Source organism: Staurois parvus, unplaced genomic scaffold (genome assembly GCF_062004578.1).
Source record: "Staurois parvus isolate SC_StPar_1 unplaced genomic scaffold, SC_StPar_1.0 ptg000634l, whole genome shotgun sequence".
NCBI classification, from domain to species: domain Eukaryota; kingdom Metazoa; phylum Chordata; class Amphibia; order Anura; family Ranidae; genus Staurois; species Staurois parvus.
Genome location: NW_028318430.1, coordinates 10,312,861 through 10,332,077, shown reverse-complemented (window position 1 = coordinate 10,332,077; position 19,217 = coordinate 10,312,861). Strand labels below are relative to the sequence as shown.

Below are 19,217 nucleotides of genomic sequence, written 5' to 3'. Positions count from 1 at the left end.
TCCAATTGGAAGTTGCCATTATCCGCCCTGGTTGTACAATATTCCAAAAGGGCAGATGGTAAGAGTTAGGAGAAATTGTACAAAATATGAGGATTATTTGGAACAAGTAGAAGGACTGGCAACTAGATTTGTAGAAAAGGGTTACTCAGAAAGTATGATAACACAAAAAATTAAAGAGGTAGGTAATATGGACAGAGATATACTCCTGGGGGAAAAAAAAAAAAAAAAAGAGAGAAGCAACCCAGGAGGATAATATACCTATTATTATGGACTATAATGTCCATCACAAAAAAATTGAGTTAATATTCAATAAACATTGGAATATCCTGAAGTTGGACCCTATGCTAACAACAATATTACCAGAATATCCTAGGTTCATCTATCGAAAAGCCTCTACTATTAAATCCAGAGTGGTTAAAAGTGTATTGGACCCCCCACAAATGAATAAAGTAACCTTTTTGAATGAAGAAGGTTTTTACCCATGTAAAAAGTGTGTGGGATGTAGGACCACGAAAAGCGGTAGACGTAAAAAGTTTTTAGTTAACACTACTGGACAGGAACACAATATTAAAGACTTCATCACGTGTAAAACTATGGGAGTGGTGTACTGCTTACAGTGCGAGTGCGGTTACCAATATATTGGGAGGACAAAAAGACCGCTTTGGAAGAGGATAGGAGAACATGTAAGAAATATTCTAAAGGGATTCCCAAAGCATAATGTCTCAAAACATTTCTCTAAGTATCATAATAAGGACCCCACCAAAATGCAGTTTTGGGGTATAGAGAAATACAAAAAGCACTGGAGAGGCAGTAACAAGATTAAACAACTTAGCCAAGCTGAGTCACGCTGGATACATGACATGAGAACGCTAGTCCCGAGAGGCCTAAATGTTGAGTTTGATCTTAATTCCTTTATCAATGATTATTAAACTGATTAGGTTGTCGAGTTTTAAGTTATGACTGTTATTGACTTTTTATTGTAATTTATGGGGTAACTGCATACTCAGGTAGTCCGTATATATATATATTTTTGATTAGCTGCTTAGTGAAAAGAGTATATTGTGCATATATATCATATTTTTATGTCGATTTTATAATTTTAAGATGTTTTTATTATATTTAGCACTAGCATTTACTCACATCTTATTTTATTAATCTTATGTTATGTAGAGAGATGGGCTTTTTTACTAATTCTACCATCTTTATGTATTCTCATAATTTTGAGTTTTTAGTATAGGAGTTACTCTTTAATATAGAGCTGGGCATTGTATAGGATAGGGAGACCAGGGTGCATTATGGGTCTCTCATTTAGACTAATGGGGGTCTCTTTAATATATATTTTTTATATATATTTTTATTATATACTCCAAATGGATTTTAATTATGTATTATGATTAAAGTTAGTTGTATTAGATGTGTTATGTAGGGGCTAGTCTGTAGTAGATAGCCTTTATATGTGTCAGTTTGCGATCTTAGGATTTACAAGAGGATTTTCATAATAGTAGAGGATTACTATGTATGTCTCTGCAAAATAGGCTCCAAGAAAATGGCGGCCGCAATTAGAATGGGATTAAAGGGCGGGATAGTTGGTTCCACCGCACTATAAAAGGAGGCAGCGTCTCCATAGCGATACCCAGAAGAAGTCACGAGGTACGTGACGTAACGCGTAGGCAAAACGTAGACGCTACTTCCGGTATCCGGAGTGTCGCACTTCCGGTGTGGGACGCCATTTTCCTGGTTATCAGGAAGTCACTATTAAGAGGTTGCAGTTTACCCTGAGAGGAACACACTGAGACTGTACAACCGAATGTAAGTCACCTGTTATTACTATCTATGAATAAACCCTACTGATTGGAAATACTACACAATGGAGGATCTGTTTTTCCACTCACTGTCTTTGTGAGAGAGAGCTTGCAGACAACAGGTGGTGAGGAACCTGGGAGGCATAGCAGTGAAGGAGTGGAGGAGACCTGATAGGAGGAATATCAGGAAGGTGCCAATACCAGGAATCTTGAGGATCCAGGGTGATCCTAAAGGCTTGTGGGCCCCTTGGGGTCGCAGGAAGGAGGTGAGCAGGCATTTCAGCCAAAGTGGATAAGAAGTGTGTTGGTTCACGAGTGGCACTATCTATACACACTATGCATGGTTATCAAGAACACTTCGAATAGATGAATGTCAATGAGAAAATTGGACATTGAATGAAGTTGACGTGGCACCGTCACTTGTTATTTATTGATCTATTTATTGTTTGGAGTGACACTATCACTTTTATTTTTTGATTTAAGGTCTCATTTCTCACCCAGTGGTATTAGAGCACTGAGAAGACCACAGCACTTGTCACATTCATTTTATATTTTATACTTTATATTCCGATATTGTTGGTTTTGTTTATGTTTTAGTGCTATTAGTGGCATAAGAGCACTGTGAAGATTACAGCACTGGTCACATTCACATTTTCATTTTATATTTTTATAGTTTATTTATGGCATTTATGGCATTTTTTAAAGCGCTACACTAATTTATACAGATTTTTACACTGATTAGGGTATTGGTTGGAGTGTCAGCAGCTTACTCACTAGGAGGGGGAACTGTCCATAGAAGCGCAGGAGGATCCATTATCATCATATCCAGGAACCGTCTGTGTGTGGTGGCTCTTGATGCACTGACTTCATCCTCAGTCCACTCCTTGTGAAAGTCCCCAACACTTTTGAATGGCCTTTTCCTGACAATCCTCTCCAGGCTGCGGTCATCCCTGCTGCTTGTGCACCTTTTTCTTCCACACTTTTCCCTTCCACATAACGTTCTATTAATGTGCTTTGATACAGCACTTTGGGAACATCCAACTTCTTTTGCAATTACCTTTTGAGGCCTTCCCTCCTTATGGAGGGTGTCAATGATGGTTTTCTGCACAATTGTCAGGTCAGCAGTCTTTCCCATGATTGTGATTCCTACTGAAAAAGACTGAGAGACCATTTAAAGGCTCAGGAACCCTTTGCAGGTGTTATGGCTTAATTAGCTGATTAGAGTGGGACACTTTGAGCCTAGAATATTGCACCTTTTCACAATATTCTCATTTTCTGAGATTGTGGATTTGGGGTTTTCATGAGCTGTAAGCCATAATCATCATAATTATGACAAATCACATCTTGAACTATCTTGCTTTGCATGTAATGAGTCTATCTCATATTAGTTTCACCTGTTAAGTTGCATTACTGAAATAAATGAACTTTTGCACGAAAGTCAAATTTTTTTAGTTTCACCTGTAGGGCAGTGTATAGTAGGCAGCAAGACAGAGTGCAAAATTTATTAGCATGTAGGACAGAGTATAGTGGTCATTACTGTGTAGGGCAGTGGGCAGGGCTCAGTAATTTGTAGGGCAGAGCACAGAGATCAGTAGTATGTAGGGCACCATACAGGGATCAATAGTATTGTAGGAAGAGTACAGATGTCAGCAGTATGCAGAACAGAATACAAGGGTCATTAGTTTGTAGGGAAGGCTACAGGGGTCAGTTTGGACAGGATCTAGTCTGTGAAGAAATTACATCCACAGGCTGGATCGCGGTGGTGTTTTACATGTTTGGTCTCTATTGCATACTGTGTAGTTCCCCCATAATAAATATTATTGGTTTAAAGCGGTACAAGCGGGTTTATACAAGGGTCAGTGGTTTTTAGGGCAGACTACAGGGGTTAGTCCTTTTTGCGGTAGAATTTGGGTTCATTAGTATGTAGGACAGTGTACAGGGGTCATTGGTATGAAAAGTAGTGTATATGGGTCAGCAGGGCAAAGTACAAAGTTCATTATTATGTAGGGCAATGGACAAGGGCCAATAGTTTATAGAGCATTGTATAGGAGTTAGTAGCTTGTAGGATATTTACAGGGGTCAGTAGGGCAAATATTTCTCCCACATTCAGAGTGACAAGTGGACGCAGCAGTGAGACACTGCTATGTGATGTCACATACAAGAGGGTGAAATAGATGGAAAACAAGAGCCGGCAGGGATCACCACAGGGGCACATAGGTGTGTTTCTTCCCTGCACCACTCTGCATATGGGGACGAGCACATCAGAAGGAGGGTCAGCTACGCAGGGATGCGATTCATGCATCACCTGCCCGTGATAGACAGGTAGTAAACGAATGTCAGGTTGCCGACCCCAGAATACATTTACAACACAAGCTGCTAGAGGTGAGTGAGGGTTTTGTTTTAAAGCGCTTTACTACAAATTAACAATATGTAACTAGTGTAATATCATTAATCTGGGCACAGGTGCACTTTAAGAATGGGGAGGTTTGAGCAGAATATCTAACACATGGAAGAACATTATCAAACAACACTTTTTCCTAAACAAACTTTACAATAGTGTTTCGCATTGCCAAACATGTCTCTAAGGTCTCTGCATATATTACAACCTCCACTCTCAAATGTCTTAAACATTTTTTTTATTTTTTTTTAACATAGAAGCAGACAGACTGTGCATAAATAAAATATTCATACTTGTCCAACAAGTCCAAATGCTCGGTCTAAACTCCTTTGGTCTGTGTATTTTCTTATTTTATTATGAAGCCATCCTAACTCTGCAAGCCTTCCAGTGGTATCTTTAAGGGATTTTGATAGTGCCACCTGTTATAAACAAACCAGTAAAATTAAAACCACTGCAGAAAGACCTCTCTGAATGCAAATTATGGACATAGAAAACAGGAGCTGTAAGGCTTTTCCATATGGGAGGCAAAGCATAAACATGAAAGCATAAACATGAATAATTAAATAATAACAATAATTACATATAGCAACCATAAACAATCACAAATAGAAACATTTTAGAAATAAAATATTCACACACGCTACAACTTACATTTGGCTAATCACATATGAATCTATACAATAAAGAACATTTTACATTCTGTTTAGAGCCATGTTTTTCAAGTAATGGGTCAGAGGCAGACTGGGCCACGTGGCAAATGCCCCAACAAAACGTCCGATACCCTGGCAACATAGCTTAATAAATGCCGCTGACCACACTATCATAAATATTAAGACGTTCAGGACGACAACTATGGACGGCCTTAAAATTTGTATTATTGAGGGCAGCCGGTCCCATTTGTGTGGTGTGCACAGTGCACTTACAAAGTGGTCCCACAGCCTTCGCGCTCATTTCACCTTCCTCCGCAGCAGTGCTGGTAGAAAGTGACATATAACTACACTTCCTTCCAGCCAGCCACGCAGGAGGAAAAAAGATCCTGAACGCCAGGGAATGACTTTGCTAAGTACTTTCCTGGGTTGTGGCTGGGTGATGGAGAGATTTTGAAAGGAGTGAAAGAAAACAGGAAAGCGATGGTGATGTGGGGGGCTGAAAGTGTGCATGAAAGGGGAGGACTGAAGAAAACCATGAAAGGGAGGGTATAAAAAGGGGGTCAATGTGGGTGTTAAAGGAGAGTGTGAAAAGGGGATAAGGAAAGAGCATAAAAGGGGGAAGGAAGGGGGGCATGAAAGGGTGGGCTAAAACAGGGCATGGAACGGGGATTGAAGGAATGCATGACTGAAAACCCTCACACAAATGTTGCACAAACAATATTGTTTATTTAAAAAGCCACTGAAGACACCAATAATCTTAACTTTGTGTGCCTTTGAGAAAGTGAGAGGTAGAAGAGGCATAGCTCAGCTTATTGAGCTATTGGTGTGAGGTAGAAGGGATATTGCTTAAAGTTAGGGGGTATTAGTGGATTTTTGTTATTTTATGTATGCTGAAAAAAATGTAAAAAGTCTAAAAAAGTATTTTATTATGTAAAATTATGTACAATATAGATTACTGCACAAGTTGTTTTGTGGAATAAATGTTTCGAAAATTTAATTATTTTTGGGTCGTGACTTAATGACTAAGGACAATGTGGGTCCTGAGAACCACTGGTTTAAAGGATTCAAAATGCCTTCTCCTGTAGACAGAACAGTAAGACTTGGAAATTTTTTTCCCATGTTTTGTTCATACGTTACTACATAAGTATGTTTTATTTGATCATCGCTTTGTACTACAACTTTTGGCAAAACCGCAAACACCATTAAAAGTAAACATGTTTAATAAAAAAAAAAGGTAAGCAATGTAGTCAAAAATGACACACATTTTTAATGAAATGCACTTTGCAGTAAAGCCATTCTAATTCTGTACACTTCAATCATTAAACCAATAATTCACCATGTACACTAGATGGCAGTAGTAAACCACAAAAGCAAAGTTCAAAAATGCTTGTAACAGTTCTATCCTACTGCTCGCCTAGTACTGAACTCTAGACACAATCTTTTTTTTTTTTGCAATGCTCATAAACTAGATTAATATATTAGGTACACTCCCTTTTTTTAAAGTACATTACATTTACTTGTTAAAGCTCAACTCCAATTTTGGGGTACCTCCCCTCCCAGCAGTAATTTTTTTTTTTTAATCCAAGAATACATTATTTTTCTGTGGACATATTCTGGCCAGACACGTGACTAGAGGGGTTCACCCTCTCTTCTTCAGAAGTGGTCAATCAAAAATACTGTACAGCATTTACTGTATGTTATGATGTTGCCACCGTTCTTTGAAGTAACACACTGGGTGCACAGGTTGATGTGATGATGCACCCCAGGGGGTGTTTCCTTGACAGTCTGTGAACACAGACAGTGCACTGAACAACAATGGGCACCAGTAAACCTAGGAGTCTGGCACTGGAGGGAGTTAGGGTAGCAATGAAATATGGAAGAGACTGAAGAAGAGTTTAAATATTCCAGCTGAAAAGTTTTTTCCCTACCAAAACCTTGGAATGAAATGCCACCCTGACCATTGGTTTAACATTTTTTTTTTTGGTTTTTAAACCATGCAACTTTTACCTTACTGTCAACTTTGTAGCAGTTTTCAGAATTACACATTTTAATGCACTTTCCATCTATGCCCTGGAACACATATAGAATATCTCGTACGAGAGAGGACTCCGTTATTTCAACAGAACCTAAAAAATAAAGAGAACAAAATAAAATGTATGAATACTGATCTTGTTCATCTCGTTAGAAAAAATATTAATGTGTAACTATAATGTAAACTACAATGAATATATTAACAAAGAAAAAAAGTTTCATAAGTGTACATGAATAAATTCTTTATATAGCCATGTTAAGAAAAAAAAAAAAAAAAAGTTTTGTAACTGAAATATTGCAATTTAAAATCCAGCCAGCAAAAAAAGCTCTAATCTTGGTGGTATGTATTTAGCCATTTTAGGTAAAATTACCATTTTTTTTATAGTATACTTGTCTTATAGTAACCCTCCCAGATCCCCCCCACATTGAGCGCCATACCATGGTAAATATTTACCTTCCTTCCTGTTCCAGCAACATTTCCAGCGTGCTGCCACTCAGCTTCTCTGGAAAGCATTCCAGTCATACTGCAGTATAAAAGCTCACTGATGGGAATTAAAGGAGCCAATGCACTCGTGCACAAGAAGAGGGACAGGTGGGGATGGTGGGCAGGTGGGCCACACAGTGAAGATTGCTGGAATGAGGAGTAAGGTAAGGCACTCAGCACTTGCAGGGTGGGGGGAATGTATTAAAAGGGCAGGTTCACAAAAGTATAAAAATCGTTAATAATATCACAAACAAAAATAGCCCCAAAACTTTACCTTTAAAGTGATTTTAAAGGTTTGCATTATTATTACTTTTTTTCACATAACAAATGTTATACTTACCTGCAATGCAATGGTTTTGCACAGAGCAGCCCCGATCCACTTCTCCGCCAACGCTCCTGCCTCCTCTCTCTTGACCAGTGCCGCTTGATATTGAGGCACTGGTGCATCCCTGCTCTAGGCATCCATAAGACCCTCTCCTCATTGGCTCACTGGCTGTGATTGACAGCAGTGGGAGCCAGTGGCTCCAGCTGCTGTGTCTCAGCTGATAAGGAGAAAGAGAGAAACTTGAGACAGCCGAGGCTCCCATGCACATTGCTGGATCAAGAAGGGGCTCAGGTGAGTATTAAGGGGGGGCACACAGAAGAATTTTGTTTAAAAAGCTACTTGTCCAAGGGACTAAATCGGGGTCCTAATCTATTTGTCCCTCATGACAATCTACTTGTCCTGATAAGGTATGTCTGAGGCTTTTAAAAACGAAAGGGGCTTTATGGCATATTTTTAACATTGCACTGTTTATCTCCTCACCTCCCTGCCTGTCTCCAGCACTGCACCCAGTGATCTATCAGGGAGGGGAGAGACCTTACATTGCAATGAGCAGCGGTTGGATGCTCGTCAGGAAAGAGGAGTTTTGGGATTTCCTAACGTTCAGCAGAAGCGCATCTGCTAGGCAAGTAAATGAGGCGCCAGCCCCAATGAGAAAACAAAACAAAATCTTCATTCCTTTTGGTTACCCTTGTACACGGAAGCAGTACTAGTGCATACTGAGTAGATAAATGAAGCTCTGGTGTCTGTTTTGTTAAGTTGCAAAAAAAAGTTAACCATGCGAGTGGAGCCACTGTGGGACACGCACAGTAAAATGCACACCGCCCGTACTGAAAATCGCACACGCACTGAAAACCTCAGTTCTTGTACAGGCTGTGATTTTCAAAGTAGTGCAGGGACTTCTTTTCTACTTTTCACAGGGCAAGGCAGCCCATTCAAATGAATGGGCTGCTGTGCCTGTTCAAACTGTGGCTGTGTACATGTGAACCTAGCTTTAAAGGGCCCTGCACTTGCCAACATTTTAAAGGGACACTACCGCTGGGCTCATCGTAGCCTAATGAATTCAACGCTGTCATGTGGCATCAAGGAACATTTCTTTGTGAGGACTTTATTTAGATGCTAAATATATTTTCTCCAGTTAAAAATATTAAAAGAGGCCCAGAATTTATCAGAAGGAAAGGGTCTCCTGTGCTACTAGACGAGGATGACATTTGCAGGAGCTAAATCTGCCAAATCTGGGACTGTCACAGCCAATCAGAAATGTCTGCCCCTATGTGACATGACCTGGCACAGCCATGAAGGAATGACAGGTAAGACAGGGTACCCATGCCAAGCTTGGCTGATGAGTAGACCGCACGCCAGCACAAGCTCCGGGTACCGCAGGCATGGTGGGGAGGGGAAGGGGAGCTGAGCACTGGCCCTCCCACCTCTCACAGTTGCATCGAAGACCCCTCCTTCTCCTAATCCCTTAATGAAAAAGATCAGGCTTCTACCCAGGGGCGGACTGACCATTTGGAAACTCGGGCACTGCCCGAGGTCAGTAGGGGGCCCCATGAGATGCCCCTGGTACCTTTTTCATAGGCTTTTGTGAGTTTGGGCAAGGACACGGGGCCCCATGATCCCCTATTGCCCAGGGGCCCCATGAGTTGTCAGTCCGCCCCTGCTTCTACCCCACTCCAAGTCCCGCAGCTGGGCCTATGCTGGTGATCCTTCCTCCTCCTTCCTTCCTCCGGCTGGTCACTTTCTCTTCTACATTCTCCAGTTACTCTGCCTTCCCTCCCCGTGAGCACGAGCAGGAGGCACGCTCCCTCCACGTCAGCAAGGAAGTGCAGAAACACACAGTAGGGTGTACAGCTGGCTGTATTCTGAGCCGGGACTGAGTGAACTGTGACAGGCTGACCCTAGCTGCCCAGTAAAAAAAAAGGTATACCCTGCTGCTTGCCCGGAGCATGTAGAAAAAGACCTCCTGCCCGCTACCCGGTCGGCCGATAGGAATTGCACATCCCTGAGAAGATTTTTTTACCTTCATGCATAAAATGTATAAAAGGTAAAAAAGCTTCAGCCTCTATAACAAGGGTGGGCAAACTTTTTGACTTGAGGGCCGCAATGGGTTCACATATTGGACCCGGGGGCCGGACCAAGAGTAGATGAATTATGTGTATGTGTCATCCATAGTAAGTATAGTAATATTCCCCCATAGTAAGCATAGCAATTAATCCCCCATATAGTAATTCATCCCCCATAGTAATTCATCCCCCATAGTAATTCATCCCCCATGTAGTAATTCATCCCCCATGTAGTAATTCATCCCCCATATAGTAATTCATCCCCCCTATAGTAATTCATCCCCCCTATAGTAATTCATCCCCCCTATAGTAATTCATCCCCCCTATAGTAATTCATCCCCCCTATAGTAATTCATCCCCCCTATAGTAATTCATCCCCCATAGTAATTCATCCCCCATATTAATTCATCCCCCATATAGTAATTCATCCCCCCTATAGTAATTCATCCCCCCTATAGTAATTCATTCCCCATATTAATTCATCCCCCATATTAAGTCCCCCCTGTGTCAATTCACTTACCTTTGCTCCGTGCGTTCCTCTCGCCGTGTCCCGCGCCGTTCCGGTGTAGCATGAAAATCTGTCTCCTATGAGGATCTGTCCCCCTCGACGTATCTGCGCATGTGCCAGTTTCAGGCATTAGGAGCCGATCGGCGATCTCCGGCACATGCGCAGATACGTCGAGGGGGACAGATCCTCATAGGAGACAGATTTTCATGCTACACCGGAACGGCGCGGGACACGGCGAGAGGAACGTGCGGAGCAAAGGTAAGTGAATTGACACAGGGGCGGACTGTGAGAGTAGCCTAGCTCCGCGGGCCGGATTAAAAGGTCCGCCGGGCCGTATACGGCCCGCGGGCCGTAGTTTGCCCATTGCTGCTCTATAACCACTTTAAAGGATAAGTTCCCCTTTTGATAAAAAAATAAATAAATGCGGGTTAAAAAAATGTGCATTATTTTTTGTTGCAGGAGCCTGTAGAGCATTGCACCAGCGATCAGCAGATCGCTGGTGCCATGCAGGTCTCCTGCAGACTTGTCAGTATATCTGGGTCCCCGTATGGGATGTATGGGCAAGCAGATACACTGACATGAAGAATCAGTGTACTACCATGGCGCTCCACAGCGCAGTGGTAGTTCATTGAGAACTACAAGACAACAGATGCTTAAGGCTGTTTGGAGTTGTGACGCAGCCGTGTGGGTGGAGCCCCACACAGCCGCACTGATTTCAAAAAGTGACATCTAATACGGGGAACTTCTCCACGTAATGTGGTCACAGAGAGGGGGGGGGGGAATTGGGCAGTGGCTGCAGCACTGGAAACATGTTACATGTTCCACCCTAAAAACGGGTAGAACATGTATCATGTTCCTGAAGTTGAACTTAACCTTTAAGCTGCATCAGCGGGAAGCAGCCTACCTTCTTTATGGCTCTAATCTTCATAACAAAATTCAGCCTATGCACAGGTTTACCCTTCAGATCCCAACAGCAGCCAATAGATTATAAAAAGTCATAAATCTGAGCCTGAAATTGCAGGCAAGTAAACCGTCTAAAACTCGCTGCACTGAATTTTATAAAGCCCAGATATAATAAAGAAAAAAAGTGCATAATGCTGCATTGTTTCTGAGTAGTATAAATATTTCAGTAAATTGACTTTGCTTTTTTGCCTGGAATTGCTTTTCTTTGCAATATTCAGTATAGCCACACCATGTGCATTTATTGTAGAAACAGCATTCAAAGACCGCACTTAAAAAGTCTCCCCTACCAGCCCAGTGACTTTTTATTTAGACTGCAGTTTAAATCAAACCTCATCTCAGGTTTATTAAACACAGTGTCATAAACTTGATGTGTAGCAGTCTTTCTTGCCGAGGAGCCTTTCAAATAACTTTCAGATCTAATAATACATTCACAGTTTACGAGACATTATTGTGGTCAGTCTATTGTAGATATAAGAAAAAAAAAAGAGAATAAAGAGTGTGATTGTACTTACCGTATTTGAAATCCAAGGCCTATCTATACTACAATATTATTTTCAGTTATAATGAAATATAACATATAGTATTATGTCCAGAAAAGGAATTTAATACAATATAATTAATAAATATAATATGTCCAGAATTATAATATGCCCAGGAAAGAAATTCAGACAGTATAAATCGCAGTGCCCACTCACATTCATTGAAAAAGTGACCCCTTTACATTGGTCAGTGGAGACAATTTCCACTTAAACTGTTGGTAGTTGAAGTGGGAAGAATTCTTTTTACATTTTTGTTCAAGGGGGAAATGCCCTTCTTATAGATATCTGAAAGGATGGTAGTTTATCTGAGAGGCATAAATTGGTCATGGAACCCCTATAGCAACCTCTGGAGGACCTCAGGTTGAGAAAGGCTGCTCTTTTACTTTTACAAAACATTTATGACTAAAGTTAAAGTGGTTCTAAAGGTAAATATTTTTTTTACCCTAATGCATTCTATGCAGTAAGGTAAAGAACCTTTTCTGTGCATATGTACTCTTTTCAATATATGTACTGTTGACCTTTGTCACTGAACCTGAAAGTGAAATCAAACATTTTAGAGTTCTCCCTAGAACAAAAGGTAACAGGAAATCTTCCTATGGGGCACCTGTTCAGGGGACAATTACCCACACGTGAAGGTTTCCACTTCCTTTTGCACCTCTTGGACAGGAAGGTAAAGGAAATTTCCTTAATTGTACACAGACAGCATAAATAACCTGACAGGGATTTTAACCGTTCCCTACCCAATCTAAAACATAACAAAAAAAAAAAGTTTGACTATGCAAACTCTTTAAATGCCATTACTTATTTTTTCTCTTTAAACAAGCATTTTTAAACTTAGTTTCAGTGTAAACTACATTATAAATGTTTGTGACATCATCAATGTAAAGCCAGGGCACAGTGAGGAGGGATCAATGAAGTGCATGGCACTTTCCTTACTGATTGGCACCACTGTATCATTCTAAAATTACCATCATGCAATAGGAGTTAGACCATTCAGTGTGTGCAAATTTAGGCAGGTCTGTGGCTGAGCAGACCTGGCCTGTCAGTCAAGGTATGATGTGAGGGACAGACCAGGAGTCTCCTGGCCTGTCAATCAACATAGGCAGTGAGAGTGGGCTGCAAAGATTGGGAATCTGAGATGCCTAGATCCTGCCACTACAGCAGGCGAGGGGCGCAATGATGTAGCTTCTGTTAGAAATGAATTACAATTGGAAAGTTGAAACAATCCGTGGACCAGGGAACAAGCAGACACAGTGGCAGAATATTAAGGACACTGAGCCCTGGAAACAATCCATACAATAAAAGATAGATTAGTGGCTGCTGTATTTTTTTTTTGTTTTTTTTTTTTTGCAAAAAGACCATTTTTTTTTAAAAAAAAAAAAAGTAGGAACTGACGTTTAGAATACAGATTAGAAATTTTTGTCTGAAGCTTTAAATCGATTTCACAAACAAGATGACTGAATGTACTAAAAGTGCATATCTAACACAGTAGATTTTGCGAAAACCAATTTGGTGTTTAGAACAATATGAAAAACTGCAGGTATGAAGCAGAGACTCACCACTTGCCTCTCCCTCCCTCCTGGATCTTGGCACATTGCGGGTCACAGTGTTTGGAAAGCCTTTGTTGGTGACATTTTGCAAAGCTGGCTGCTGACCAGTTGCTAAAGTCCACGCAAGACGCGTTCCCAACTGTTGACGGAGGGAATCACCAACTGCTGAGGTTTGATATGACTGACTGGAAGAAAAAAATAGAAAAAACAGAATGTGCTTGTTAATGTCAAGTCCCTGCCATGAAATTAATGTCCTTTTTTTTTTAAATCTATCCAGTTGCTGCTGACAAACAGTACATACACTGTAATCTCAAGTTTAAATCACTCCATACCAACCACTGTACGTAACATATTCCAAAAACCAACACAAGGAAAAAAGTTGCTAATAGTTTGAAAGCTACAATTTCTCTGATAGGCTATATCTCTGCAATAGGAATGTGTGGCAGGTGGCTGTGAACCCACTGCAGGTATGTACAGCCAACTCTAAGTTCCTGCACTCCAAACCTATTAGATTTGTTTTGGTTTCAATCTTTGTTTAAAAGTTTTATATTATATATACATTTTACATACAAAAACATACCAAAAATACATTATAGGACATTTTGCAAGATATTTTTAATGACTATTATCCTGGTTTTATTATAGTGTGTTCTAAGTCTGCGTACCTGGTGTAAAAAAGAGACAACATTGCTGCATATGCAAAATGATGTCAGGGTAAACAGAGGTACTTTCTTGGTTCACTCTTCAGCCATTTGGTTTTGAAACAAAATTAGCTGTAGGTAGGAAGGCCCCCTTGCTCCCATAATGTGGACAGCCAGTGATCATTTTTGTAGGTCCTTATTCTACTTCCAGCTAAAGGGAAGTATCTTTTCTATGAGCAAAAAAAAAAAAAAATCTATGAAGGTGCTAGGGCAACCAATAACTCACATTGCTCTAACTTTTCCCCACTAGGTGCATACACTCAAAAATACTTATAGAGTATAATCGTTAAAAAAACAGACTTCAAAAACGTTTATATTATGCTACTAAACATTTCACAAACATAACTGCAAATGCGTGACCATTCATTTACAGAGTAATGTTGGGAGTGGTTTAATTGTTTTGTGTTGTCATTTTGTTGGTGTGGTTTTAACCAGTTGAGACACCTGTGCCATTTTCAAATGGTATTGTGATAACAGTGATTTGCCTCAGTGACATTTTTTTTTTCTTTTTAAACAACACCAGGTGTCAGCGGCTCCTGCAGGTCCCAGCAAGGGTGCAGGCCAGAACCGCCAGCTGTCTGTGACAACAAGCATTTAGCACTAAGCCCAGGGGCTAAAGCTCCAGAAGTTATTTCAATTCTGATGCATTTACAGGTTTATTCATAGAATGGACAAGGCCAAAATCTGTCCTTTCAGAGTGCCTAAGGCCAGACCTTATTGTAGGAATGCATTACCCAGAGTAATCTCTGGGATTGAAGTGCATGTATATACAACAAAGAAGGGTTTCCAGGTATGATAACTGATCTATCACGCCCTATACACAGTGCAGAAGTGTGATAAGTCATCTGCTGTGTTCACCTGAAACAGTGGAAGATAGATCATTGCACCAAGCCAGCCATGGTACCATGTGATTGCTGTGACTAATCACAGTGATCACATCAATTGGATAGAATGACTTTCATTGACAGCCAATCATTGCATACTATTGTGATCTCTGGGATTGGTCACAGTGATCACATGGCACAGAAAAGGCCAATCACAGTGCATCTGTACCATGTGATAGTTGTGGCCAATCACAGCTATCACAATTGTATGCAATGTTACATGAATGGATGCCATTCATAAAAACATTTGCTTATAACAGTGACCATCAATCAATCCTGGTGTAAAAAAAAAAAATCCTGATTACCTCCCTAGAGCAGTACAGTGTCACTATGGTGACACTGTACTGCTCTGGTCACAGTATGAAAACATTTTTTAAAAGAAAAGAAAAACAATTTGTAAATAACCCACATCAGTCATATGATGACTTTGAACTGCTCTGATGACATCTCATGAAAAAAAAGTGTAAAAGAAAAGAAAAACAATTTGTAAAAAACCCACACCAGTCATATGATGACTTAGTACTGCTCTGATTCATGTATGTAAAAAAAAAAATCTTCCTAAATACGGCGGACTGTCTACTTTACAAGGAGGGGTCATTTGGGGGGTATGTGTACTTTCCTGGCATTTAAGGGACTCACTTTTCAAATAAATATATATATATATATATATATATATATATATATATATATATATATATATATATATTACACCCCTCACATTTTTGTAAATATTTTATATCTTTTCATGTGACAGTAGTGAGTAGTGTAAAGTAGTGAGTGTATAGCTTGTATAAAAGTGTATAACAGTGTAAATTTGCTGTCCCCTCAAAACTCAACACACAGCCATCAATGTCTAAACTGCTGGCAACAACAGTGAGTACACCCCTAAGTGAAAATGCCCAAAGTGGGTCCAAAGTGTTCAGTATTTAGGTGGTTAATGATAAGTTCACATTTGCACATTCCTGCAATACACAGATTCCAGATTAGTTAACAATGCAATATATCAGAATATGGTCAGGATATCTGTTGAAACACTTCTGAGATAAGTCACTGTGTTTTCAGTCAGTTTAAGGAAACAAAAACACTTGAATTGAAAAAGACTACTAAACAGATACAGAAACCCAGATTGTAAAAACAAACTCAACAACAAGGTCATTAGATTGATCTTACTGATGTAAAAACACACCAATAAGAAATGAGAATAAAGTCTTTCATTATAACAGTGGGGAAGGGTTAAGATCCCCCATTGGAAAAGGTAGAACTGCGGTTTGTATTCCTGTCAGAGATTTTCCACCAACTTTAAAATCAATGCAACAGGAACAAATACAGCAAAACAACAAAACCCTACACCAATCTATCCAAAACAACAAGCTTCCAGAATACTACTAAACAAACACATACAGTATACGTATATCTTAATAAAAAGAATTAAAAACACAGATTGACATTACTTCTCTTGTAACCTTGAGCTGCTATATTTTATTATATAGAGAGGAACAGTGCTGTAGAATAATATCAACTTACCCAGGAACAAAGGTCTGTGGTGGTGGAGTTGGCCCATTTAAAGAGTACATTCCAATACTGCCAATCCCACTACTGCCCAAAGCAGCAGAATTCTGCACAGACTGAACATTGCGGTCCTGGTAATTTAGTTGGAGGGTCTGTGGCCTTGCGTAGTAGTATGGTGTTGAATGAGCATCACGAGGCAGGGCCTGAGCAAACAGTGTTGCATAGTTGGATACCTGAAACAAACAAAATTAGACATATTATGCTATCGCAAGAACCCCTAAAAGAAACTCTTACAACAAATATAAAGAAAAGGTAATTGTTTAAAATACATTTTTCAATAATAGAAAAACAATTTGCAACTTCTAACTTTTCCCTCTGAAAACACTGGTTTCCTTGCTGAGAATTGACTTGGAATGACTCTGCAGATCAGTAGTCAGCACAAAGTCTGAAGCTTTTATCCATATACATTTTCAAAGAAAATACCTTGAAGGAAAGGCTAGCAATGGCCATGTTTTTCTCATAACGATTTTTCTTTTCAAAAACCGTGGAAGCTGCATTTACCAGAATGATTCAGTACCTTTCCCCTGTAGAACCGAGTTCAAATCCCACCAGGGACAGTCCGCACAGAATTTGCATTTTCCCAAAACATTGTATGTGTGTAGATTTGTTTCCTGCCACATTCCACAATAATACAGGTAGGTACTGGTATGAGACTTAAAGCTGAATTCCAGGTACATTTTGTTTTCTTGCATAGTCACATTAATCTGGTCTAGACCAATATAACTATGCATGTACTATACCTGGCCAATCCCTGGGGAAGCTAGTGATCACTGTAGTAAGCACCACATTTTTTTTTTTTTTTTTTTAAGTCCGCAAACGTGCAACTATAACGAAAAAAACCCGTAAGTGTTCACAAAAAATGTGCAAGTGCAAAACACCAAACGAAAAAGTGCACTTAGGGGTGTGTTTGTCCTACCCCCGGAAGGGTTGGACCGTTCACCCGATCCCCCGGGGCACGAAGCTCCTGACAGGGACAAGGTTCCCATTTGGTCCTCCTGGCCAAAAGGCCTGGTGGACCACCGTTCCTTATGCCCAGCCGAAGCCGGACATCCAGTACTAGGCGAGGGGGTTCTCCCGAAGAGAAAACCCCCTAGGGATCAGGGGAGGAAGGAACCGTAGGGCCACACATCCTCCCCCTAGACTTCAGGTAAGGCCCGAGGACCCACACCCTCCATCCGTGAAAAACACACACATAAGAACAGAAAAAGTGACAAGACGTGGGAGTGGTTAAATTAAATAAATAGAAAATAAAAAAGTGGTACCGTGCCAAATAGTGCACAGACCAGGCCCTGAGGCCTGTAGCAAAAATTGCCCCGGACTTAGCCAAAAGACCTGGTCCTTAGGGCGCTGTGCAAAAAGAAGTGAAAAACAGTGGCCATGTGTCATCTTCACACCGTGGGGTCCCACACCCAGGTGTTACTAGTGACACCCCTGAGAGCGTCTTCCCCAGGGGGCACTGAGTTTGCGGACTTTTTGCGTCCCCAGCCCCAGGCCAGACCAAGGTAGATCCGTCCGAATCAGGAGGTACTGGGTCTTTCCAGCTTCACCAGAGGAATTACTCCCAAGGCCCCAGAGCTCATCATGGCGCTCCCTGGTTTCTGTCCCTCCGGTTCAGCCTTCCGGACCCCCATCATACCAGTGAGGGTACTATACAACAACCATCCCCGCAAAGCTAGAATGGTCGGGAGCACCCCCACTGGACACTGATAAGAACAGGTACTACACTTGATCTTAGAGTAAGCACCACAACTACATTTGCCCCTGGGATCCCGTTACTAAGCTAAGTGGCTGCCCTGCTGCTTAGTGAACACAGGTGGTCGCTGGCTCAGCATGGGCACCATTTGGAGAACACTTTACATTCTCTCAATGTATGCAAAACATTCTCCAATTGCACACACTGCCTTCTAGCATTTTTATTTTACATAAATTCTTTACACTTGCAATGGTTTAAAAGTAATCTGGCATTCATAGTGTACACAGTTACAGTTTTCATCTATAGCAACCTGTAAAGAAAAGAAAAAAAAAAAAAATAATCGGTATTTTTGATTGCGAGGGGTGGGGGACCTCTAGGAATCAGGCTAAGTTTGAGTACCAATAAGCTTTAATATATCATTTTACACTTAGAACACTACTGCATGAAAGTATAATTCATTATTTTGCTTATAAACCCAGATCTTACCTTACCTTAAATTGGACAAAAAATGCACAGTTGAGCTGCGTTCTTTCCGTCCACCAACCACGCCCCCTACAACAGGCAGCAGACAGGGATGTTTACATGCTACAGCCACAACGCTTCATCTCGTGTCAAAGTGGACTCAACCTGTATCAATTTGCGGGTAGCAAGTTTGCCAAAAGCTACACATTCAAGTCAATGGGGAAGCACTGCAGGCATCCCGCAACTGCACAGAGTTACAGAACATTCATTGGCAAAAATGGGGTTAAAACAGTTTGTGAAGGAAGAGACTAATCACTTCATCACTGCCTGTCAGTAGACTCTAGAGTGTGACACGAACATGGATCGGGCTTCAGAGGCAAGGGAGATTTAGACACATGTCTAAATCTACCCTTAAAAATGTTATTCGTGCCTAAGCAGTAATTTAAAAATGTACTTTGTCTTAAAGTTGTCTTGAAAAATAGCAGTGCACTTCCGGGCACGCCTGTGCCTACTGTCTCATAGCTGCATATCTGCAGTGTGAGGCACTGCTGCCTCTGACTACTGGTTACTGGAAATTCAGAGAGGTCATTACAGT

General features: G+C 40.8%; 1 protein-coding gene across 3 annotated transcripts in view; it reads right to left on the bottom strand.

Annotated features, from left to right (window-relative positions):
- Positions 1-19,217, bottom strand: part of TUBGCP3 (tubulin gamma complex component 3) — a 156,827-nt gene that overhangs the window by 92,085 nt on the left and 45,525 nt on the right. For 2 of the 3 annotated variants that reach the window (XM_089693569.1, XM_089693570.1), the window contains exons 5-8: positions 16,423-16,640; positions 13,323-13,498; positions 6,858-6,976; positions 4,494-4,619 (exon numbers count right to left, since the gene is read on the bottom strand). In XM_089693569.1, coding sequence (XP_089549695.1) covers positions 4,494-4,619; positions 6,858-6,976; positions 13,323-13,498; positions 16,423-16,640 — 639 coding nt within the window. Of the gene's footprint in view, positions 1-4,493; positions 4,620-6,857; positions 6,977-13,322; positions 13,499-13,978; positions 14,124-16,422; positions 16,641-19,217 lie in introns of those variants that run through there. The other variant, XM_089693571.1, reaches the window with a different exon arrangement.